General features: G+C 44.8%; 1 protein-coding gene across 2 annotated transcripts; it reads left to right on the top strand.

Annotated features, from left to right (window-relative positions):
* Positions 1–1,005: 1,005 nt before the first annotated feature.
* On the top strand, positions 1,006–17,546 carry LOC139228677 (perilipin-3-like). 2 transcript variants are annotated; one of them, XM_070859913.1, is made up of 8 exons: positions 1,006–1,115; positions 1,450–1,537; positions 6,118–6,313; positions 7,751–7,833; positions 8,346–8,631; positions 11,091–11,278; positions 14,020–14,157; positions 15,964–17,546. In XM_070859913.1, exons 2-8 carry the CDS (start codon positions 1,466–1,468, stop codon positions 16,330–16,332), a joined length of 1,332 nt encoding a protein of 443 aa, XP_070716014.1. In that variant the 5' UTR covers positions 1,006–1,115; positions 1,450–1,465; the 3' UTR covers positions 16,333–17,546. The 2 variants fall into 2 exon arrangements, with proteins under 2 accessions (XP_070716014.1, XP_070716015.1); XM_070859914.1 differs by lacking the exon at positions 14,020–14,157.
* Positions 17,547–26,443: the final 8,897 nt, after the last annotated feature.

The following is a 26,443-nucleotide window of genomic DNA, read 5'->3' on the forward strand; positions in this document are numbered from 1 at the left end:
AATGGAAAACAAATTCAAAGAATGTCGATTATTAACAGATAAATCAGAGCGTTCAACCACAAAATGCTTTCTCCTCTCTTTCTCTCTCTCTCCCCGACCCTCACCGAGCTTCTGAGCATGTGTGATGACCCCTGACCTCTCAAATCACGGCAAAGAAAATCAACCTGAAAAAAAAATCAAGCTACATATACACAGTATAGCGTTGCTAGGGAAGCTTTTTTTTTCATTCACTTCTGGTTTCTTTGGGCGATCGTGAGATCGCTGAGAAATCACATCGCCCATTTGACATCGCCGGGGTAAGGCCGAGTGGAAAATCGCTAAAAAAAATGGGCCTTGTGCCGGCGATCAGCACGGGTGCTACGTCCCAGATCGCTGCAACAAGGTCCATTTTTTGGGGCCTTAGCCACCAAGTGGAAAGTCACATTCTGGTCTCCGGTCGTCTTGGTTAACCCTTGCCACTGAATAAGACCTAGCTCTGTCAAGCCCGTGTGGTGGCTGGTGCAACGGCCACCCCAAGTTAAATAAATCCACGCACAGGCATCTTCCACCCTTCAATATGTAGTTCGGGATCTGGAATGTCAGGTCCTTCATTGAAACACCTGTGAACTCATCCCTTTTTGGTGTGGAAGCAAGTCATCCTCAATAGGAGGGACTGCCTAATACTAATACTTAGATCATACTGAACGGATGAGCCAAATGGCCCTCCTCGCCCATAATTATTTTGTGAGCTTGTGATCTATCTTGTGACTGTGTACTTGTTATGAGGCAAGCTGATAAGAACATTGCTGCTTTATTACACTACAGTCTTTTGTGTGTTCAGCTCAACGATCGAACTCTTCCAGGGTAACATGAGATCATTCTCCCGCACTCTGTCCCATTGAGTTGACTCTATGTGTGTGACATCATTCTCATGAACTCCGCCTCTGAACTCATTGATTGGTCGTCGCCTCATTCAATTTCCCTCTTTCAATGCTGATTGCTCAGATCTGTTGTCAATCATTTCGTGTGCCCCACCCGAAAAATGTCAGAAGTGGGGTTTAAATTGATTGCCCCGGAGCAGGAACTATATTGTCGAGGGAGTGGTGAAGAGCAGCAGAAGTTCTGGAGATAAGCTGGTAAGTGCAGAAACTTTTTGCTTTGTCAATTTCGGAGGCGTTTGTGTTCGAAAAGTTTAAAAGTAACTTTTACCATTGCCAGAATCTTCATTTCTGGCGTATTTTGTCTTTTTAATCCTTGGCACAGGCAGCCTTTTAAACTTTTTATCAACGAGTTTGTGGAATTTCACCCAACTTTAGTAAACTGGTTAACAAACGTGTTGTGATTGTGCCTCAATCGTTGTGCTTTCTTCGCTCGGTGTACTTTACCCCGGTTCTGTCCCACCCTGGGCAGCTGCCGGGTGGGTGGGTGAGAGTTAGACCGCCTAATTTAATCTCAATTTATTTCCCACAGACTTTGGCTATTTGTTATGGCGTCAGAAGCGGCCGAAAACGTTGAAGTGTCCAACAAAAGCGAGGACCAGGAGAGCGGGGAGCAGCAGGTACTGAACTAGTCCTGGTGGGAGACACTTGTATCTGCTAGCTTTCTGACCTAGTAACCTGTAGGCTGTTTACTGACCACTGCAATTTAAGCGGTGACCAGAGAAATCTTCTAGTTGTTGAGATAATAATCATTTGGCACGAGTTCGGGGTTAGCTGTCCGGGAAATACTTTCTGTTATGAGACATGTGACTCTGACTCAATCACTTGGTGTTGCGCCTTTTGACCTATTTTGTAATGACCTGTAATCGTCGGCTCGAAATATAAAGCCACAAATTCGTGTGTGTAACCGCTTCTGATGCAACAGGAAAGCTGTGAAAGTAGCACTTATTCATTCCAACTAGTGCTTTTTTTTGTCTCTCCTCCAACACTTCTCACTTTATCCACCCGAACTGCTTACAGTTCAGCTTTTAACCCTTCCGTTTACTGCTTTGTTTATTTCTTGTGTTCTATTGACACTAAATGCTTGCATTTTTAAAGGAACTTTAATTAAAAGTGTATTTTACTCCAAATGGGCTCCTGAAGTGATTAATGTAGCCGGGTGTGGTCTGGGGGTTTAAAGCCTGAGAGCGAGGCAGGGTTTGGGGAGTGGGGCTGAGTGCTCTGCCATCAATGGTGGAGCCACAAGATAAGGGTTTGCAGGAGGGCCTGCCTCCCTGCTGGAGGAGGTTGCAGAATGAGGAGTCGAGCTCTGGAACAATCAGGAATTTGTACTTGCAGTGTGCAATGCATCTTAATTCCTGGAGTGAAGCAAATAGTTCAGTATGAATTGTTTTGTGTTTAGAAGCTTTTAGGTAAGCCAGGCTCTTCCTCTTGTGAACTGTTAAGCACTTGTGGGTCTTGACATTAGCTTTTTCCAAATCGCACACATTTTCCAACTGAGAATTCCAAAAATTCTTTGCTTTTAATCTGCTCCCTTGCCACAGAACAGCTGAAGAATGTATGCAGGTAGGAGAACTTTGGTTTCATCCTCATGACATTAGTATGTGTTCTATTTGCTGTTTTTTAATAAATTCAATTTAGAAGGAAGGTGGAGCAATATAAATAAAAATGGTACAATTTTAAAGGGGTGCAGGAACCAAGATCTGGGGGTTTATATACACCTTTTAAATGTAGCAGGGCAAGTTGACAATTTTTAAAAAATTATTTAGGCATGGACTACAAAAGCAAAGCAGTTATGCTAAACCTTTTATTATGCCTCAGCTGGGGTTCTGGGCACCACAATTTTAGGAAGGATGTTGAGGCCTTTGAGAGGGTGCAGAGAGATTAAAAAGAATGGAGTGTCAGCTGTGGCTCTGTAGCATAAGTCAGAAGGTTGTGGTTCAAGTCTACACTCTAACTTGAGCACACAAATCTAAGTTGGGAGTGCTGCACTGTTGGGGGGCATCATCTTTCAGATGAGATGTTAAACCGAGGTCTTGTCTCCCCTCGGGTGGACATAAGATCCTGTGGCACTACGATCAGGGGAGTTATCCCTGGTGCCTTGGTCAATATTTATCCCTATTAACATCACAAACAGTTTATCTGGTCATTATCACATTGCTGTTTGTGGGAGCTTGCTGTGTGCAAATTGGCTGCTGTTTGCCACATAATTACTACACAAGTACTTAATTGGCTGTAAAGTGCTTTTGAGATGACTGGTTGTAAAAGGAACTATAAATGCAAGTCTTTTTTTGTAAGAATTAGACTTTACTTATGTGGAAAGATTAGAGAAGCTGGGATTGTTCTCCTTGGATCAGAGCAGATTATGGGGAGATTTATAAAGGATGTTCAAATTATGAAGGGTTTTAATGGAGACTCTGTTTCCACTGACCTGGTGGGTTGTTAACCAGAGGGAAGATGAGTTTTTTAAAAGTGAGTTACGAATGCACTGCCTGAAAGGGTGGTGAAAGCAGATTCAATAGTAACTTTCAAAAAGGAATTGATTGCAGGACTATGGTGAAAGAGCTGTGGAGTGAAACTAATTGGATAGCTCTCCAGAGCTGGCAAAGGCACAATGGGATGAATGACCTCTGATTATGATTCCTTGGATCAGCAAATCCTCTTGCAACAAGAGTTTGCACTTTCATTGCTGATTCAGTGCCTTGAACTTTGAACCTCTGCACACTAGTTTTGCAACTTCCCCTCTTGTGGAGCTGGGAGCGAAAGCAGCAGCTGGGTTTTTGTCTTTGCTGCTTGGGTGACTTGTGCTTTTTTTTTTGTCCTACAACAGCTGTCAGTGTTGACTGTAAGCATGTTTAAGATGGACAAGCTCTCTAAATTGCCAGCTTGGGCAGATTCACTAAGATGCTGCCTGGTATGAGGCAATACAAATAATTTTTTTTTTCATTAGAACAAAGCGAATTCTGTGGTTTTATGCAGTTTGTATAAGGGGATAACACAGGGTAGATGAGAGTAGACTGTTTCAAGTAGTTGCACCCTCAAGAATGAGGGGCCATAGATACATGATTAAAACTAGAGATCATAAACTCTACTGCCCATGTCCTAATTCTCACCAAGTCCTGTTTCACCCATCGCCCCTGTGTGCTTGCTTGCTTATATTGGCTCCTGGTTAAGCCATAGCTTTTTCATGTAAAATCTTCTTTTCAAATCTCTCCATAGCCTCACTGTCCCTATCTCTGTAAACCTCCTGCCCCACAACCCCCTCAAGACATCTGTGCTCCTCTAACTTGACCATCCTTGATAATCACTTGACCATTGGTGGCCATACCTTCAGTTGCCTAGGCCCTAAGCTCTGGAATTCCTTCCCTAAGTGCCTCTGTGCCCCTCTTTTTAGACTCTCTTGAAAGCCTAACTTTTTTTTTTTTTTTTTTTTGACCAAGCATTTGGTCATCTACCCTAATTTCTTTGTGGCTTGGTGTCCAATGTTTTATAATGCTCCTAATGAAGCACCTTGGGATGATTAACTACATTAAAGGCACTATATAAATACAGTTTATCTTGACGACAACTGCAGAATTCACTTCTAGGTGGTTTGAGCAGAAGCTATGCCAACATTCAAACTCTTTTTGGGAGAAAACAAAAAACATTAAACTATTGCCCCCCCCCCCCCCCGAATCTGGGGGAAACACCAAACATTTACAGGCCCTTTTATTTTTTGGGCACAAAAACATATTTTTCTCCAAGTGCCCCCTATAAAAGGGGAGGGGGACACTAAAAGCACCAGCAATTAAAACAAATTAACTTGAAACATAAAATCAAATTAAAATTTGGTTGCCGGGCATGATGATGCACTCCAGTCCCTCTGGTGCCCACCTCTCGCGGAAAGCCGCGAGCGTACCGGTGGACACCGCGTGCTCCATCTCCAGGGACACCCTGGACTGGATGTATGCGCGGAAGAGAGGCAGTCTGGCTGAACGACCCCCTCGACCGCCCGCTGCCTGGGCCGGCTGATGGCACCCTTGGCCGTGCCCAGGAGCAGTCCTACGAGGAGGCCCTCTGACCTACCCGCTCCCCTCTGCACAGCGTGCCCGAAGATCAGGAGTGTGGGACTGAAGTGCAGCCAGAATTTCAGGAGCAGCCCCTTTAGATAACAAAACAGGGGCTGCAACCTCGTGCACTCAATAAAAAACATGGAACACAGACTCTTCCAGACTGCAGAAATTGCAGGTGGCCTGGGAGCCAGTGAACCGGCTTATAAATTTATTGCACGGCACTGCTCCGTGCACCACCCTCCAGGCCAAGTCCCCAACAAATAGTGGGAGGACCACTGCGTAGAGTGCCCTCCATCGGGGACCCCGCCTCCTCCGGACGGCAAGATGGTATGCCATGGCGTGTCCGGATGGTAAAGTTGAGTGTGCAGGAGCAGCCCGTACAGGAAACCCCTCCGCGCGGAACTGAAAGACACGGAGGGGATTTCCCCGAGGCGGCTCAAGTTGTGAGGCGCCGGCCCCCGAGGGAGGTTCCGGGGTTTGGCGCCGATGAGGAATTCCGTCCGGACGGGGGTCAGTTCGGACGGGATCTCTCCATGTGCTTGAGCCTCCTCGATGCACCTAACGGAGTCGGGGCCCAGAGCTCTTTTTAGCGACTCGATGGCATCGGCCGCGTGGCGGACGTTGGCAGAATTTAGGCGCTGCGCCAGCATGTCTGGCGCCATCCAGCCCGCTCCTCCGCCATCGGCAACATTCAAATAACTGGAGGATATGGAAACCAGGTGGGTAACTGATTAGAACTACTTGCTCGTGTGGAGGATAAACGCTGATATAAACTGTTTGGACTGAATAGCCTGTTCATATCTTTATTTCTGGCCTGCTCTACCAGTAGTGTGGGAGACCCTAAAAGAATGGTAACTCTCATTGGCTGCTGTCTATTGATTTTGGATGTTGAACTGTGCTGTGAAGTTGTTCCACTGAACCTCTACAGTTGAGATCTTCATGCTACATATCTAGATTGATATACTAAAATCCTTGCTTAGGATGGCTGTTCAATCTTGGTATGGCAAAAGTATTTCCCAACACTTGATATGGGAGGTTGCTATAAAAGCACTTTCTAGAACTGTAGAGATGAGTTACATTGAAGTTTTTTTGGCCCTCGTCATTGGAATGATTGTGCAGTGACCTGTTGATTCCATGACTTGTTTCAGAATGTGGTGAACAGGGTGACAAACCTGCCTCTCGTGAGCTCTGCCTATGACATGGTGTCGGCTGTATACAACAGCACCAAGGAGAACCACCCGTATGTGAAGACTGTCTGTGATATGGCGGAGCAGGGTGTGAAGACCATCTCTGCTGTGGCTGTCAGTGGTGCCAAACCAATTATGGACAAGCTAGAGCCTCAAAGTAAGATTGGACAATATTTGGCAAAATAAAATTGTGTGATATTTGGATTGAAAAGTGAAAGTTTGCCTGCATACTGCATGTCAGAAGTAAAATAATTGGATGTCACCACCTAGCTATAAGGGACCTTTTTTAATTAAATGTAAGCCTGTCTTGGGCTGAAGATAGCTAAGCTTGGTACCCAGCAATAATTAAAGGAACTAGAATTCTCTCCTGTGAAATACAATGTATGGATTGAGGTTTTCAAACTCTTCAGTTTATGGCAGCAATTGGTTGCCAAATATGATTAAGCTAGAAGTTTCAGCTGCCACATGGCTCCACCAGAGTACAGGCATGTAAGCTTTGTGAATTCCCCTCTTGGGCAGACAGTCTGTCCTGAAGTAGTTTGAATTCTACTTCAACCTGCCCTCTGGAAACGCACAACTTAAATGGTGGGTGTATTTAGGGCAGCTGCAGTGTCTTTCAGATGCAACATTAAACCCATCTGCCCCCTCGGGTGGATGTAACCAAAGACCAACAGGAGAGTTCTCGTGTCCTGACCAATATGTATCTGTCAACCAACCTCACTTAACTGATTATTTAGTCATTGCTGTTTGTGGGACTTGGCTATATGCAGATTGCTATATTTCCCTATTACGACTGAGACTACTTGGGTTACTTGTAATGACTGCTGCCCCAGTGCACACTGGGAGCCATTGCTTTGTAATGTAAAGTGAGATTCTGCCTGTGGGGGGAATCCACCAGATTCTAAATGATTTATTACCATGATTTGTGAAACAATCTACAGATAGCTGTAGTGTGCTGCTGGTGGACTAGCTATACTAATGGCTGTGCTTTTAACTGAGCTTTGATTCTGGAGCTCCACTTTAGTGTTCCCTTCTAGTGTTTTGAGTGAGCACAAGCATGTATTTCTTGCATGACTGTTTCAAAACATTGGGTTAGTGTTCAAAGGTCTCCCGGACCCTCCTTTGTACAGCACCTGATGTGGAACGTGGGTAATGAAACCATCTACATGGTCATTGTGTACCTCTTGTCTTGGGTGCACTTGGGAATTAAATTGCATGTTTGGTGCAAAGCAGTCAGCAATTACTGCAAACACTGCCACACAACTGTGGAACACTGTTGCATTGTAGTTGTGACGTGTGAAAGCAAACTGCACTGGGGTCATTGCTGTGACTGGTTATTTGCTATTGCTTGTGTCAGCACAATAGTAAAATGTGTACATCTATAAGATCTGGCTTTAATAAGCTAACCAGGCAGGTTAAAGCTTAATGGCTGCAATTGGCTTTTTTGTGTAAAATAAAGGCTGACACTCCCATTCTCAGTCCTTCAATAATTTTTTGTGGCTGAAGCTAAACTTCCAGAATGAGCTAAGTGCTCTGATTGGATAATGTGGGCACTTGACACTTTTTGTCTCAGTAACAGTTCTTCTTTGCTCAGTTTCAGCAGTTAATGAATATGCCTGTATAGGCTTGGATAAACTGGAAGAGAAGCTGCCAATCCTTCAACAGTCCACGCCCCAGGTAAGGGGGTTATCTGGCCTTTAGAAAGATGGTGATGGGGACATTGCACTTCCAATCCACTGAACCCTCTTAATTTACTGTGGTGGCTAATGAAGTCACGAACTTGCAAGTTCTAACTATATTAAATGTCTACACTTGGATGGTGTCTCCAAATTACCAATGCTAAGATTCCTGACTAGTTAAGAGGTCTGTGACTGCTAAAGTACATTAAAGCCCTGAATTTCTCCCACCCTAATCAAATTCTGGGACATTTGTATACCTAATGGCAACTATTGTATTCTGTACAACTTGAAAGTGGGCATAATTGGCTGACTTTCATTGTAATGTGTAGAAGAAATCTAATTGCACAGATCAATCCATTCATTTGTTGCAACTAAAATGCATACAGATTTATGAAATTGTCAATTTATTATCTGCTGTGGGTTAGGAAGCTAGACAATGAAAACCCAAGTTCCTTCTTTTAGAACTGAATGTTTGCACTCCTACAAACTGAATTGTTCTCTCATTTACAGGTTGTTGCTGACACCAGAGAGCTGGTTTCATCCACAATAATCGGAGCCAAAGATGCGGTCTCCAACACTGTGACTGGAGCTAAAAATACAGTGACTGGTGTAGTGGACATGGCCAAAGGGGCAGTGCATGGTGGCATTGAGAAAACCAAAACTGTGATGGTTGAAGGAGCTAACACTGTCATTGCATCCAGAGTAGGCCAGATGGTGGTCACTGGTGTAGACAGTGCGCTCAATAAATCTGAAGAGATGGTTGATCACTATCTTCCTATGACTGAGGAGGAACTGGGTAAGAACCAATCTATTTTACTACCTCGCATTGTCTTTGATTCTGTATTGGCTTCAGTGGCCTTAAACATTTTTTTGAATGTTGGGTATGCTTGCTTGAGCAGTGAGGTTGGGTGCAGGACAGATCAGTGGTTACTCTATATACTGTCAACCTTGAGCAAGTGCGTGCTCAATTTTAAAGTTGTTCCTCAGACTTGCGCTCTTGAGAAATATCAAGGTACTTCAGAAGTGCAGAAAATTGTTTTACAGGGACTGGTTGAATCTCCCTTATCCAGGACTCCCTTATCCTGCACCATTCCCAGCCACCGGGTGGTGCATGCGCAGAACTCCGACATGAACAAATTGAAGTCCTTCCTCGCTGCACTTCCTGCTCCCAGCCAGCCCAGATATCTCCTTGCTCAGTATTTATTTGTACCATCCAATTTAATGTGACCGTCTGACAATCTCTCATCTGGCACAGACTGGAGAAGGAGGTTGCCCTGTATCTATAAATCACAAGCAGCCAATCTCCTTGTTGACATTTGGTCCATTAACCATCCACTTCCTGATCCTCCCATCCACCCATACTCTAGTCAGCAGTTATTCGAGTAAAATGTTGTAGTATTCTGAAGAGCTCTTAGTTGCATTTCCTGTTTCAAGCATTCAACATAACTATGTTGGGCCTTACCAGGTTCCCCCATTAGTCTAACCTTGGTGTGCTTGCTTTGTCTCTGGCCCTCACTCTTATTCCCAATTTTCTAGTGGCATTGTACTAGTGACCAGAAGCCAACCCCCTTGGGGCCTGAAGTTCACTCCCTGAATGGATGGCTGCCAGAGTTTGGGCAGTTGATTGGAAAAAATAAATCTGCGGTCAGGTACGTTCCCTCCCTGAGCCATATTCGGCTAAGTATTTCAGCGGTGTTCACTTCCATTGGCACCTGCACGGTGAAGTCACTATAAAGGAAGGTTTCCAGCGGTGAGCTCTGCGGGCCGCTGGAAAGGGACTCAGTGAAATTCACCGAGGACAAGGTAGGACTTTTCCCGGCAGTGCCCCCGTGAGGTTTTCGATGCGGTGCTCAAACGCGACACCGCTGGGACACTTTGGTAGTCATAATTTTACTGATTTCATTTTCCAGCATCTGCAGTATTTATCTTAGCAGGTTTAATGGAGCCGAAACAATAAAACTGAGTGCTGCTCAGAGGTTTGCACATACCCCTGTACTTTGTGCAACTTTCAGGTCTGACTCTTTAGTGGAGTCCTGTGGGCTGCAGAGACTTGCTTGGCAGGGTTCACTGAGAATGGGAGGGAAGACGCCTGGTCAGGAGAAGGTGTTGCCGTCCGCACTGCGCAGAGGCAGTAGCTATGATTCATTCTGCATCAGAGCAGTGTGCCTGCCGTCTTCACCAGCCCGAATAGGATTGTGGTTGCTGCTTGGGGACAAGGGATATGCCCTGTTTGCTCCTCTGGAATCCCAGGACAGTGCCAGAGCATGCATACAATGACTCTCATTGTGGCACCAGGTGCATCATCGAGCAGTGCGTAGGCATCCTTAAGCAGAGATTCCAGTGCCTGGACTGTTCTGATGGCACCTTGCAGTACTCTAATAGTCATGGTCTGCTACATGCTGCACAACCCAGCCATGAGGGAACAGCCGCTGGAGGTCGAGCCAGCAGTACCACTTGAGGTGGCGGAGGAGGCTTCCCGCCTCTTCAGAGCGAGATGGCAATCCATCACCACCCTGGAAGGGCTGGGTGCAGACTGGCCACCCTCCTGGGAGGGTGCATCCTCACATGGTGCCTGACTCCTCCCCTGCAATCTCCCTCCATTCATTATGTACTAGTGGTCTCCCCACGTCAAGAAACCATATTCTTTTACTGTCCTCATCACCATCCATCAGTCTCCAGTTTCATATCAGTGAACCAGTTGGCTCTCGTGGCACCTCTTGCACCAGCCATCCCTCCCTCTCCCAGACCAAACATTAGTCTTAAAAAGGCCAGGAGCAGCTGGCTCACTAGAAACCCTTACCTGCATGCTGAATTTCTCAGTGCTGATAACACTCCAATTAAGACAGCCACACTGCTAACTCTACTTTTAGGGTTCATTAGCACTGGAACCCATTTCACTTTTGGAGCTGAATATGGGGTGGCCCAGCCACACAATTTCAATGCTAATGGCCACAAAGATGGTGGCATCAGCTTTCCAGCGGTATCAAATTTTGGGCCCCTTAAGGTACAAATACTAAGCACCTCCAACGGTGGGAAGTTATCCCTATTGTAATCTACCTTCAATTGGAAGTTGGAAACTCCTTCCAAATAGCCTAATTTTCAAAGTTGTCATTAAATGTAGGTTTTAGTACATTCCATTAATAGTTTGACTCTTAATTGGATGTTTGTGTGTGGGGGTGGGGGTGTGTAAGGACATTTAACAGTACTAATGCAATTTTAACTTTAATAACTGTCTTGATTGTAAACCCTCTTCAGCAAAGCTGGCCACTTCTGTTGAAGGCTTTGAGGTGGCCCCTGCACAGGAGCAGAATTACTACGTACGCTTGGGATCTTTATCTTCAAAAGTTCGTCATCGAGCGTACCAGCACTCCACATCCAAGATACAGAAGGCCAGACAAAGCAGCCAAGACATCATGTCTCAACTTCACAACACCATGGATCTGGTAAAAATACACAACTGCTGGTACACATGCTGCTGGGTTGTTTTGACATGGGCTGGAATCTATTCCTTGCTAGAAACCACTTTCAGACCAAAATGATGCAGATTCACTCTTGGATTTTTACATTACACTGGTCACACCTGACTGAACATAAATCTAGTCACCTATCAGGCATTGCTGCCCTGTCCCCCTGTTCCTATGATCCAGAGCATGCCTTTTCATGCCCAGTAGCTAAGCAAATGATCCTTGCTCTACAACTCCTGGAAGGGAATGTGCTCTTATAAATTGAGATGCTGGCTTTGAATCAACAAGTGATTTTTATTCACTGAACTGTACACAATATAATTTCCTTACTGTACATAACCTCTTTAAACATAGACATTAAAGCAAGGTTTACTTGCATTGCCACAGTGCAGCCTAGTCGCTCTCTCTCTTAAGATTGGACCTGTCTACCAATAGAGACTAACTGGCCACTGAATTGTCAATCAATAAGTGCTCTAATTGATAGTCGTGTTGTCACTCAGTCACCAAGCTGTCATCTATCCTTTGGTCTGTGGCTTGGGAGCATTACCATGACTCTATATCCAAGATACAACTGGCCAAAGTAGCCAAGACATGTCTCTGCTTTGCAATGTGCTGGATCTAGTAAGAATATGCCAAATGCTGCTGGGTGGTTTTGAGCCACTATAAATGGGCACTATTCCATTCCAAGAAACATTCTTCATATCAGAACTCCAATACATATTTGAACAGACTGTTGCATATTTGTTTTTATACTAGATATTTTTCTCTGGTTCAGTGTCACTGACTTATAAGCAGACCTTGTGTCCATTACAATCTAGAATGCATCTTTTCACAGCTAATACTAGGTCATAATGGCATGACACAGGGCTCATAAATGAACCCTTGCTCTGTACACCAGCTACTGAAATGGAATGTGCTGGCAGGTGATTGTCCTCCTTTGAACATATTGGATGTAGATTTTGAACCAAGTGACTATATATTATTTTTTTTAGGTGCCATTGCTACAATAAAGCCTTGTTCCTTTTCCTACTCCCAATTGTTGGGAGGGCACTGAAATGTTTTGATGTGCCCAATGTCATGCCACTGAAGGACAAAAGGAGCTTTGCTCCTTGTTAAACTGGCTCATGGATCCTGAGCAGCTGGTTGAGGGACTGAAACTAGCTTCAAATATAATTGTGCAAGCAGTTTCTGGCCACTGAGCTGTCGAGCAGTAAGGACTCCAATTGACTTTCATTTTAAGGTCTCCAATAGCTCAATCAAAACCATGACCATAGGCTGGAGTCGAACCTTTGATCACTGCCTGGGTGGCTTGGGACCACCACTGCAGCTATTTGTTTTCTGTGAATTCTGTCCCTGGTTTGATTAACCAAATAACAATTCAAAAACTCTTGTGTAGCTTTTTTTTTAAAAAAAACAACTCTCCCTTGTGCAGTCCATTCAGACAACTTTTTGGGATGTGTCTTCTGGAGATGCTTAACCAATTTTGTGCACTTCCCTGGCCACTGCCTAAGGCTGAACCAGACTGTTTGCAACCTTGGTGTTCTATTTGAACCTGAGATGAGCTTCTGATCATTTACTTCAAAGACTGCCTGCTTCCATCTCCATAACATTACCTGTCATCACCACCCCTGCCTCTGCTGCTGAAACCTTCATCCAGGCCTTTGTTGCCTTTAGACTTGACTCTTTTGATGCTCTCCTGGCCTTTCATCATCCACTAGAGCTCCTCCAACTCTGCTGTGTCCAACTTGCACCACGTCCTGTTCACCCATCACCCCTGTGCTCGATGACCTATCTTGGCTCGTGATCCTTTTGAAACAAGGATGAGAATTTTAAATTACTCCATGGTCTTGTGCCTTCCCTCCCTCCCTCCCTCCCTCCCTCCCTCCCTCCCTCCCACAACCCTCAGATCCTCCAATTCTGGCCTCTTGCATAGCCCCAATTTTAATTGCTCCATTATTGGCAGCTATGCTTTCAGCTGCTTAGGCCTTTATCTTTGGAGTACCCTCCTAAACCCCTCTACTTGCTCCTTTAAAAACCTACCTCTTTGACCAAGCTTCTCTTTGATGTTTCTATGAAGCACCTTGGGATATTTTATTGCATGAGCGAGATGTACTTTTATAAAAATTAAATGGTTGGGCAAGTTCTACATTTGGCACAGACCAACAATAGCAGTAGTTTCAAATCTATAGACTCCTGGTATATCTAAGAACTTGTATTCAGCTTGGTGAATATAGCAAACATGACCAAGAACCAAGTCTTGGTGTACTAAAAATAACCCATAGTGGGTAGTCTCTCGTCATAACCTGGTGTGAAGTGGTTCAATACATTAATACTAGGGTACATGCATTCTTCTACAGTAGGGTTAGTTTTTTTTCCATTAACTGAAAGATTTCAAAGCAAAATATAGCCTGCACTAGAAATATTTCACTAACTGCTCTTCGCCCAAACTTTTTTCTAGGAACATTCCTAACAATTGGGTATTAAACTTTCTAATTTTTCTAGCTCCACCCTCCCCTAAATAGACTACACTTAAATTCTGACCAGCAGTATTTTTGCTAACTTAAAACTTGCAGATCTTTTGTAAAAGACTAGCAGACCAAGCACTTAAGAAATCATACACTTGAAAGCTGAAATGGGGTATGGAGACTGCACTGGGTGGGAGCGGTTTGTTTGCCAGTCAGTTCACTTTCAGCATTTTATAACCAGCTCTGTATTTGCAGATTGAATTGACAAAGAAAGGAGTTGATTCGGCAAATCAGAAGCTGCAGAGTGCTCAGGAGAAACTACATCAGACCTGGGTTGATTGGCGGAAGAAACAGCCAGAAGGTCAAGTGGAGGAAGGGGCTCAGAAACCTGAAGTAAGAACTGACAGCCATTTTAACACTCTGGGGTTTGTGGGGGAGGAGCCAGCAGGGAGCACTGAGGAAGGGTGAAGATCTGGGCCTTCAGAAACTTTTGGCTATTGAACAAACCTTCCTTTCAAGGAAGGGTAAACCAGTCCAGCCTGCTGGATATCTTTGCATTCAAATGGCCACAAACCTTTTGAGTTCCCTAGTGTGCTCAATAGCTTCACTTCAAAGCTATTAGAAAGTTGAACACCTGATGTGGTGCTGACGACTGCCATAATGTGACTCCTATTGGGTAGGAATTCAGTCCCTGTAAGTGTTCTACTACTACCATGGGAGGAAGTTTAATTGTACAGCCACTCTAGTATCCCTGATTTGAGAATGGGTTATTGGATATCTTTGACCTATTGCAGAGCAGTTCTTTAATTTTTTTTTATATTATAAAAAAAGTTTACACACCTTGGCATGACCTTAGTGAGGTGCATATCCTGGGCCAGCAACTCACCAGAGTGGCTATTTGAGCTTCAACAAACTAGTCAATGGCCTCTGTTTATGGAGGGCATTTCAGCAGTGATGTCAACATTGTTTTAAAGACTACATTTATTGCCCATCCTCCAAGATGATGGTGGGTAGCCTTCTTGAACCACTGCAGTCCTCATAGTAATGGTGTTGGATTGAGTTCCCAAATATTGACACATGCCCAAGTCTGGATGGTGCGAGACTTTGTGATGGTGTTCACATGACATTGCTGCTCTTGTCCTTGCTGGTTGAAGTGAAATTTGACCAAAGAAAGCTTGGTGAAATTCTGCAGTAAGTTCTGTAGGTATTACTGCAGCCAGTGTACGAGGGTGGATATTAGAAACATAGAAAATAGGTGCAGGAGTAGGCCATTCGGCCCTTCTAGCCTGCACTGCCATTCAATGAGTTCATGGCTGAACATGCAACTTCAGTACCCCATTCCTGCTTTCTCACCATACCCCTTGATTCCCCTAGTAGTAAGGACTTCATCTAACTCCTTTTTGAATATATTCAGTGAACTGGCCTCAACAACTTTCTGTGGTAGAGAATTCCACAGGTTCACCACTCGGTGAAGAAATTCCTCCTCATCTTGGTCCTAAATGGCTTACCCCTTATCCTTAGACTGTGTCCCCTGGTTCTGGACTTCCCCAACATTCCACTGATTGGGAGTAGATGCATTTAGCTACTCTGCCCTGGAAAATAAAGTTGTGGCTGCATCAAATATTCCATCCATCACACTAACCTCTGCCTTTTTGTAGATGAGACACCAGGAGGTGAGCCACTTGGTGCTGGTACCTGGTCTCTGGCTCTTTTAACCATGGTGCTGATATGGCTGGTCCAGTCTGGCTGTGGTTACCTGCTGCCTCTCTCCCCACTCCTGGTGATTATGGGAGGACCTATTAATGTGCTAACAAAGGCCAAAGAGGCTATTTCTTGTCAGGTGGTAATTCCCTGCTACTTGTGTGGCATGCTTGTTACATGCCACTTGTCAGGCCAAGGCTGGATATTTCAACAGTAGCTGGACATTGATGGGCTGAAAGACTAGCTTGTCCCATTTTGGGTTTTTTTCCCCTCCCTTTCACCAAGTCCACCCACTGCCCAGACATCTGCTAACGCAACACAGACTAGTAACCTAACTGGGCAAATTTGTATAATGACTTCAACACGCAAGCTTGTCTTGTATTCAATAGAAATCTTGTGTGCTGCAAGTATGGTTTGAGGTTTTACTCCAGTTTGATGGTTTTGAAACTATTTCTCCAAAAAGTGACCACATTCTAATGGTGTCTTTTTGTATTGCAGCAGGTCGAATCCCAAACTCTAACCATGACTCGCAGCCTCACCCAGCAACTGCAGACTACCTGCCTGACCTTGGTTTCAAACGTCCACGGTCTCCCTCAGCACATTCAAGATAAAGTTCAGCAGATTCGCAACACAGCAGAAACCATCCACACCTCTTTCTCCTCTGCCAGTTCCTTCAGCGATCTCTCAGGGCAGCTCCTGGCACAAAGCAGAGAGCAAATGCTGAAGATTCGGGAGTCCATGGATGGGGTGGTGGAATATGTGCTTCACAACACTCCTCTCAACTGGATGGTGGGTCCTTTTGCCCCACAGCTGACTGAGTGTCCTCAGTCACAGGAAATGATTGCAGTGGATAAAGCTCAAGAATAGATGCAACCTGCCTATAATCTCTTTCTACCTTGCTAGGTGGATAATTAGTCCAGTGTTAAACTTGTATTCTGTTTGGTATTGAACTAAATTGTATTTCTAGTTTTGTTGTCATCTACACAACCTTCCTTGCATCTGATTACAGAATCTCATCAAGACCAAATCCCGCAATTTATAATCTAGCTCTCCTGGGGGCAAGATGGGTCTGGGCCAAATTTCAGCTTAAACTGATGCAATAGCAAAATACTATGTTCTGGGGAGAAGAAACCATGCTGGAAACACTCTGGTCAGGCAGCATCTGTGGCGAGAAATTGAGTAATGTTTCGGGGTGTTGACTTTGCATCTTTTATGGCAATATCTGTAATTGTGGGTGGATCCAAAACATGAAGGAGGAATAAGTGACAGTTCTGACCAAAGATCAGTGCCCTGAAACATTAACTTTCTCCAAGTGCTGCCTGACCAGACTTTCTAGCATTTTGTTTTCATTTCAGCTATACAAATGCTGTGCTGTAAACTTAGTGCTGCTGAGTTTTTAAATTTGCCAATCTGGAATTTATAATTCAAAAGTGTCTTTTGCAATGTGTGCCAAACTTCAGCTCCATGTACTACCCAACAGCACAGTGCAATTTTACCCCAGTCCTAGAGGTGAGTGAGGGCAATATTCCTCTAGATTGATGCCTTTGAACACACTGGGTCAGCTGCAAGGTCTCTGCCTCCAATAGAAAGTGCTTCATTGAGACAATAGAAATATTAGCAGGGGTCTTTTTTGAGCACTTTTTTTTTAATACAATTGAATCTCTGTACAAGAGTACAATACACTGGCCAGGAGGTTTTTGCACTGCTCAATACTTTCAACCAGTCCTCGTCACAACACTTTACCAATGGTTAAATTCTTTTTGTATTGGAGTAGCCTTCAAGCAAAAGGCTTGAAGTTTTTTTCCCTTGTGACTGAAACTGTCTGAAGTAGAATGAAATTGGGGTGTTGGTTCAGAGTAGATAGAATGACCTACCTTGCGCACTAATTAATCACCAGCACTCATTTTAAAATACACTTGTTTCACTTCTAACATCACAATTTTAAATGTAAAATATTTCCCCACAAAATGGCAGAATACAGGAGTGTACATGAATGACCATGTTCAAGATGTAATGGCATGAAATTGGTTCAGTAAGTTGAACAGAGATCTGCATTTTTTTCAATAAAGGTTTATAATCCACCTCTTGGTTTGTGCTTTGTATGAATTGAGTAACTTTGCAGTGATGCCGCAGTTAAGTTGGATGCCTAGTATGCTAAACAATAAATTACAACTTCAAAATCTAAAAGTATAGACACAAACATCTTAGAAATACCTTGCATTTTATATTTTTCAGGACATTCTAAAGAATTTCATAGCCAATTAAGTACTTGGTGTAGTCACTCTTGTAATGTAGGAAACTCAGCAGCCAATTTGTGCACAGCAAGCTCCAATGTGATCATGAGCAGATCATGTGTTTGATGCTGATTTGAGGGATAATTAGCCAAGACTATGGGATAACTTGCCTGCGCTTAAAATAGTGCCATGGGATCTTTTCCACCCACCTGAGGGGAAAATGGTACCTTGGTTTGACTTTTCTCATTTGAAGACAGCATCTCCTCCAGTGCAGCACTCCTTCAGTACTGCACTGGAGTGTCAGCCTAGATTTGTGCTTGAAGTCCCTGGAATGGGTCTTGAACCCACAACCTTCTGACTCTGGTGTGTGTTACCCACTGCTGCCCCTTTCAGCATATTCAGCTTGAATTTCCAATTTCTAGAAAATACAGCTGATGTAAAACATGTTTGACTTGCTAATTGTGACCCCAGATTCACATTGTAATTTGAAGATTGGTTTCCATCACTACATGTATTTTTGGAGATGTTTCATAATTAACCCTATTGCATTATCCTATAACTTCCTGGTAAACTTGTAATTAATTAACTGCAGATACAACTAACACTCTTGCCTATTCTATTTGATATCAATTGATGGGAGCAGCCGCTCCTGATTAAGGGCACAAAGATAAGTGTTTTTGTCCATTGAATATGATGGATACCTTAAGAGTCTTGCAGACTAACTACATGTAATCACTTCTGCACTAATCCACCCACGAAACATTAAGTTTGAGAAATATCAGTACAATTTTCTTAAATGCAGTTTGTTTATTTCAGCTGGATTATGCATTTTTGTGCAGATTAGTGTAATTAGAAGTCTTGTGCCTTGGGCATTTTGTGGGGGGGGGGGGGAAGGAGGAGTGAGAAATGACACCTGTAGAATCTGTTCAAACTGAGATTCCCCACCCAAACCTAGAGTGCAGCAATTTTGATCGCAATGGTGATGTCCGGTCTAGTGGAGCAATGCATCTCCTTTCTTCTCCCAGAGGGTTGTGAATCTGTGGAATTCTCTGCCCAGGGAAGCAGTTGAGGCTAGCTCATCGACTGTATTCTAATATCTCAGATTTTTAACCAATAAGGGAATTGAGGGTTATGGGAAGTGGGCGGGTAAGTGGAGCTGAGTCCACAGTCAGATCAGCCATGATCTTGAGTGGCGGAGCAGGCTCAAGGGGCTAGATGGCCTACTCCTGTTCCTAATTCTTATGTTCTGTTCCTTCATTTGTCACTAGGTCAAAACCTTGGAACTGCCTACCTAACAGTGCAGAAGTACTTTCACCACACGCACTGTAATGGTTCACAAAGGCAGCTCACCAGCTTCTCAAGGGCAATTAGGGATGGGTAATAAATGCTGGCCTTGCCAGTGACTCCCACGTCCCATGAATGAATAAAGGAAAAGAAATTAACATCCCTCTGAAACTTTCTATAACCATCTACTGTACCACCTAACTTGGTGTCAGCAAACTTGAATATATGTCTATTCCTTCACCATTTATAGTGAAAAGCTGAGGACATAGTACAGTGCCCTAAGGAACACCATTAGTCATATCCTGCCAATTGGAGTGCATACCTATTATTCATATCCATTATCCCTATTTTCTGTCTCCTAACCAATTTCCCACCCATGTAAATAGATTGCCTCCAATTCCATTTGCTTTAATTTTTGTTAGCCGTCTCTTATTTGGAACCTTATCGAATGCTTTCTGGAAGTCCATATAAATAACATCCATAGACACTCCCTTATCTACCACGCCAATGACCTCAAAAAATGTTTTAAGTGGTTTCAGTAGCTGCATCTGTTATGTAGAGCTGGATGCATTTTTTGAATTGTGAATAATCTGTATCTGTTACAAGCGCAGTTCTGATGGAGAGCTGCACTGTCGGAGTTGCTGTCTTTCGGATGAGGCATTAAATTGAGGCCCGTCTGCTCTCGGATGGGCGTAAAAGATCTCATGGCACTATTTAGAAGAGCAGCAGAGGAGTTACCCCTGGTTTTTATGTTGATTGAGGGATAAATATTGGCCAGGACACTGGAGATAACTGTCCTTCAAAATAGTGCCATGGGATCTTTTACATCCACAAGAGAGCAGACAGGGCTTCGGTTTAACATCATATCCAAAAGACAGCACCTCTGACAGTGCAGTACTTGAGTATCAACCTCAATTTTTTGTGCTTGGGTCTTCTGGAGTGGGATTTGAACCCACAACTTTCCTGACTCAGAGGCAAGAATGCTACCCACTGAGCCACAGCTGACACTAGGTGGAGGTGCTGTATTTCAGATGAAATGTTAAACTGAAGCCTGCCTCTATCCTCTATCGTCCGATGTAAAAGTGTATTTGAAGAAAAGCGCGGGATTTCTTGAAGGATTTTCCTCTTTTTCAAGACCGGGCTAAAATTAATCTCTCAACCAACACCACTAAAAAAAACAGATTATCTGGTCATTTATCACATTGCTGTTCGTGGGACACAGCTGTGCATCAATTGAATGCTGTGTTTGCCAACATTACAATAGTAACTCCATTTCAAAAGTGCTTCATGGGCTATGAAGCATTTTACAATATACTGAGGATGCGAAAGCAGTAATATAAATACAAGTTCATACTTTTTTTAAGTAGTTGCAGCAGCTGCAATTGTTACTTATGTTGAGATAAACACATATTTTTGAATTGTGTATATAAACAGCAAGTTCTTGAAGGATTTTCCTCTTTTTCAAGTTTGGAGGGAGATTATGAATTAAAGTCCTGAATTTAAATGTATGTTTAAATTTGTTTTAGTAATGCTAAATTAAACTTGCTTTGGTAACACTAAGTACTATTTAATAAAGAAGACAAGTTGAAAATTTGTTATTTTTTTTCTTAAGAGTTACAACATTTTTGGCCTTCGTTATTAAAGAACGCAGTAAACAGAATGGGCAATAATAAGCATACATAGTGAGGAACAAAGGCTATGGTTATATAGTGGTTATGTTACTGGACTAGTAATCCAGTGACATGAGTTCAAATCCCATGGTAGCTGGGGAATTTAAATTCAATTAATGAAAATATCGAATAAAAAGCTAGTATCAGTAATGTGTGACTACTGGATTGTTGTAAAAACCCATCTAGTTCACTATTGTCCTTCAGGGAAGGAAATCTGCTGTCCTTAGCCAGTCGGGCCTATATGTGACTCCAGACCCACAGCAATGTGGTTGGCCCTTAACTGCCCTCTGAAATGGCCTAGCAAGCCACTCAGTTGTATTCAGTAAGGTGGATCACTATCACCTTCTAGAGGGCAATTAGGATTGGGCAATAAATGCTGGGCTCACTGGCGACATTCACATCCCGCGAATGAAAAACAAATAAACGTATTTATCTACCAGCAGTGGGTAATGGAAATACTATTTATTTTCCAGGAATCAATAAAAAAACAATTACTTCGCTGCCTCTGGAGAGATCATTTACAAACCTTTTTCCAATTTCTTTCAGTGAGGATGTACGCTCCTCCCCCACTGCCACACTGTGAGAAATACAGAGGGAGATCTGCTAATGTTGTCCTATATGTCGTCGGGGTCACTAAACAAATAGCTCCATCTGTAAACAGTAATGTGCAGTTAAGGAATTTACCATGAGTTGGAGTGAAGACCCTCAGGTTCAGCTGAGCTGTGTGCATTCTGAGATGGCCAAGTATAAACATAGTGCATATACAGAAACAACTCTGGTCCAATGATGTAAGATTAATTACTCTTCAGGCCTAAACTCCTGTTGGCTGTCTTTAAAAACTGAAAACGACACATTTACATCATTAAATAGCAAGCCCTTTATTGAATTTCCAACTGACTCCAAAGTATAGAACTCGATCAGACATTTCCCAATTATCCCATTGTCTCAAACTGGTAATTTCTGTCCTGGATTGTCCTTCTGGACCTGTCTGCAGCCTTTGACACGGTTGACCACTCCATCCTTCTCCAACGCCTCTCCACCGTCGTCCAGCTGGGTGGGACTGCACTTGCCTGGTTCCATTCTTATCTATCTAATCGTAGCCAGAGAATCACCTGCAACGGTTTCTCTTCCCGCTCCCGCATCGTTACCTCTGGTGTCCCCCAAGGACCTATCCTTGGCCCCCTCTTATTTCTCATCTACATGTTGCCCTTTGGTGACATCATCCGAAAACACAGCATCAGTTTCCACATGTATACTGACGACACCCAGCTCTACCTCAATTCTCTCAACCCCTCCATGGTCTCTAAATTGTCAGACTGCTTGTCCGACATCCAGTTCTGGATGAGCAGAAATTTTCTCTAATTGAATATTGGGAAGACCGAAGCCATTGTCTTTGGTTCCCGCCACAAACTCCGTTCCCTAGCCACTGACTCCATCCCTCTCCCAACTTCTGTCTGAGGCTGAACCAGACTGTTCGCGACCTTGGTGTCATATTTGACCCTGAAATGAGCTTTTGACTACATATCTGCAGCATAACGAAGACTGCCTATTTCCATCTCTGTAACATAGCCCGTCTCCACCCTTGCCTTATCTCATCCGCCGGTGAAGCGCTCATCCATGCCTTTGTTGCATCTAGACTTGACTATTCGAAAGCACTCCTGGCTGGCCTCCCACATTAAACCCTACCTAAACTAGAGATCCAAAACTCAGCTGCCCTTGTCCTAACTCACTCTAAGTCCCATTCACACATCACCCCTGTGCGCGCTGACCTATATTGGCTCCCGGTTAAGCAACGCCTCGATTTCAAAATTCTCATCCTTGTTTTCAAATCCCTCCATGATCTCACCCCTCCCTATCTCTGTAATTTCCTCCAGCCCCACAACCCCCGAAATATCTGTGCTCCACTATTTCTGCCCTCTTGAGAATCCCTGATTATAATCACACAACCATTGGTGGCCATGCCTTCTGTTGCCTCGGCCTCAAGCTCTGGAACTCCCGCCTAAACCTCTCCGCCTCTCTACCTCTCTTTCCTCCTTCAAGATGCTCCTTAAAACCTACCTCTGTGACCAAGTCACCTGCCTTAATTTCTCCTTATGTGGCTCGGTGTCAAATTTTTATCTCATAATACTCCTGCGAAGCGCCTTAGGATGTTTCACTACATTAAAGGTGCTATATAAATACGAGTTGTTGTTGTTAGATTGCAGTCACCATTTTATCACCCAGTGGACAATGCGCAGATGGAAATGATTGTTCTTGAGTCGATTCAGACTGAACTTAAACAGAAGTTAATGTAGACAGACATTTAAAAGTATGCACATTTGTAATATATTTTGGGTAGTAATATAGAAAACAATATCTGTACTGACAGTGTATCCCAGATTATTTTTTAAACTGAGAAATGTTCTTTTTTGGTTCTGGAAGCAGTAATTGTTGATGGGGTAAAGCTCCATACCAGTCAGCTTCTCACCGCTATCGTGATAGAGTGGTCATTCTTCATTTGGGAACCTAGACAGTGAATATTCGCAGATTATTGCAGAGGGCAACAAAGTTCAGCCGGCGAAGGAAGTCATCCTTTGACAATACCCTCCTCAGACATGGGGTCAGCTTCCACATGTACATTGATGATACCCAGCTCTAGCCCTCCAGCTTCTCTCGTGATCTCTCCATCATCATAGGCAGTCCCTCGAAGTCGAGGATGACTTGCTTCCACACTAGAAATGAGTTCTCAGGTGACTGATGAGACCAATGTGGGACCTACAGTCTCTGTCACAGGTGGGGCAGATGGTGGTTGAAGGAACGGAAGGTTGGGGAGCCTGGGTTGCCGGCGCTCCTTCCGCTGTCTGCGCTTGGCTTTAGCTTGCTCTCGGCGAAGAGACTCAAGGTGTTCAGCGCCTTCCCGGATACTTTTCCTCCACTTTGGGCAGTATTGGGTCAGGGATTTCCAGGTGTCGGTGGGGTTGTTACATTTTTTCAAGGAGGCTTCGAGGGTGTCCATGAACCGTTTCCTTTGCCCACCTGGGGCTCACTTTCCGTGTCGGAACTCTGAGTAGAGCGCTTGTTTTGGGAGTCTCATGTCAGGCATGTGGACGATATGGCCTGTCCAGTGGAGCTGATCAAGCATGGTCAGTGCTTCGATGCAGGGGATGTTGGCCTGAGCGAGGACACTGACGTTGGTGCTCCTATCCAGCCAATGAATTTGCAGGATCTTGCGGAGGCAGTGTTGGTGGTACTTTTCCAGTGTTTTGAGGTGCCTGCTGTACATAGTCCATGTCTCTGAGCCATATAGGAGGGCGGGTAACACCACTGCTCTGTAGACAATGAGCTTGGTTATGGGTTTGTGGTCCTGGTCTTCAAATATTCTCTTCCTCAGGCGACCAAAGGCTGCACTGGCACACTGAAGGCAGTGTTGGACCTCGTCGTCTGCCCTTGTTGACAGTAGGCTCCTGAGGTATGGAAAATGGCCCACATTGTCTAAGGCCTCGTCATGGATTTTGATAACCAGGGGCAGTGTGGTGGGGGCAGGTTGGAGAGGACCTTTGTCTTACAGGTGTTTAGTGTAAGGCCCATGCTCTCATACGGCTCGGTGAAGGTGTTGACGATGGCTGGAAGTTCGGCCTCCAAGTGTGCGCAAACGCAGGCGTCTTCTGCGTACTGTAGTTCGATGACGGAGGATGGAATGACCTTGGATCTGACCTGGAGGCAGCGGAGGTTGAACAGATTCCTGTTTGTTCAGTAGGGAGTTTGCTGAGGGTGAGATGGAGCACTGCAGCAAGATCGAAAAGAGCCTTGCTTGACCCCGGTCCGAACATGGAATGGGTCTGTGGTGGATCCATTGGTCAGGATCACGGTTTGCATGCCACCGTGGAGCAGGCGGAGAATGGTGACAAACTTTTGAGGGCAGCTGAATCTGAGGGGGACGTTCCATAATTCCTCACGGTTGTTGAAGGCTTTTGTCAGTTCGAAGAAGGCCATGTACAAGGGTTGGTGCTGTTCCCTGCATTTCTCTTGTATCTGCCACGAAGTGAAGATCATGTCCATTGTGCCCCTTAGTGGGCGGAATCCACATTGCAACTCTGGGAGGAATTCTTCAGCCACAGGAAGAAGGCGATTCAGGAGGATTCTTGCGATGACTTTTTCGGTAGTCGACAACAGGGAGATTCCTCTGTAGTTACTGCAGGCGGACTTGTCACCTTTCTTGAAGATGGTCACGATTACTGCGTCTCTGAGATCTTCTGGCATGATCTCCTCCTTCAAGATGAGAGACGAGGTCATGGATTCACACCAGTAGTGCTTCTCCGCCATGTTTTAGTGCTTCGGTGGGGATTCCATCTGCTCCTGAGGCCTTGTAGTTTTTCAGTTGTCGCATGGCCTTTTCCACCTGGTGCTGGGCTGGGGTCATGCTGAGGTGGTGGCAGGTGGCATGCTGTGGGATAGAGTCAAGGTGGAGGAGACCTCGAAGTGTTCCTTCCAGTTGGCACTGACTGCCTCTCTGTCCTTGATGAGCACCTCTCCATTCTTGGCCAGTAGTGAGGTAGGGCCTTGGGTGCTTGGGCCATAGGTCATGTTGATTATGCTGAAGAATCCTCGCACGTCGTGGTTGTCGGCTAGCTGCTGGATTTCTTGAGCTTTCTCCACTCACCATCTGTTCTTTAAGTTCCGGGTTTTCTCTTGGACCTCGGTCTTCAGACCTCTGTAGAGCTGCTTTCTTGCCCTCGAGTTGTGTTGCTGCTTCCAGTCCAAGAATGCTTTGCACTTGCGGCATATTAGCTCCTGGATCTCCTGGTCGTTCTCGTCGAACCAATCTTGGTGTTTCCTGGTCGAGTGACCAAGCATCTCTTCGCAGGTGTTAATTATGGAGGCCTTAGGGCAGACCAAGCGCTGTGGACAATCTGCATCTCTGGGTCACTGGGAGTTGTCAGATTGGTAGCGAGGCGTTGGCTGAATAGGGCTTTCTTAGCAGGTGTTGATTTTTCTACGGCATTGTTTCTGTTGCCGTCACTGTTTTGGGGCAATGTTGATGGTGATGACAGAACGAGTTTGGCGGTGGTCTGTCCAGCAGTTGTCAATTCCTGTCATGACGCGGGTGATGAACATGTCTTTGCAGTCCCTCGTTTGGACGATGATGTCGTTTAGCAGATGGCAGTGCTTGGAGCGAGGGTGTTGCCATGAAGCTTTATATTTGTCCTTCTGATGGAACAGGGTATTGGTAATGACGAGGACGTGTTCTAAGCATTTTGTCAGGAGGAGGGTGCCGTTGGAGTTGGCTTTCCCTATCCCTTCTCTGCCGATCACACCTCCCCAGATGTCAGTGTCCTTTCCAACTCTGGCTTTGACGCCGCCAAGGAGGAACAGCTTATCGCTCATTGGGACTCAGGACAGGGATTGTTCGAGGCTGGAGTAGAATTCCTCTTTGGTCTCGTCTGTAGCTTCCAGTGTTGGGACGTATGCGCCGAAGACCGTAGCGCATTGGTTCTGGACTAGGGTGAGCCGAAGAGTCATGAGGTGTTTGTTTATCCCACAGGTGGAGTCTCTGAGATGGCAAACTAGTTCGATTTTATGGCGAAATCAACCCCATGGAGGCAGCGTTCTGCTTCTGGTTTGCCTTTCCAAAAGAAGGTGTAGCCACCACCTTGTTCTTTAAGCTGGCCACCCCCTGCCCACCGGGTCTCACTTCGGGCGGCGATGTCAATGACGAAGCACCCAAGTTCCCGGGCAACGATTGCGGTGTGGCGACCCGGTCTGTTGCTGTTAGGGTTGTCCATGAGGGTCCTGACGTTCCAGGTCCCGAAC

This window comes from Pristiophorus japonicus, chromosome 18 (assembly GCF_044704955.1).
Source record: "Pristiophorus japonicus isolate sPriJap1 chromosome 18, sPriJap1.hap1, whole genome shotgun sequence".
Taxonomy (NCBI): Eukaryota; Metazoa; Chordata; class Chondrichthyes; family Pristiophoridae; genus Pristiophorus; species Pristiophorus japonicus.

Bases quoted from the DNA above. Each gene is read 5' to 3' on its own strand.
- LOC139228677 (XM_070859913.1), top strand. From the start codon at position 1,466: ATGGCGTCAGAAGCGGCCGAAAACGTTGAAGTGTCCAACAAAAGCGAG. The intron at 1,538-6,117 runs GTACTGAACTAG...GACTTGTTTCAG, and splicing joins AGGAGAGCGGGGAGCAGCAG to AATGTGGTGAACAGGGTGAC. The intron at 11,279-14,019 runs GTAAAAATACAC...CTGTATTTGCAG, and splicing joins TTCACAACACCATGGATCTG to ATTGAATTGACAAAGAAAGG.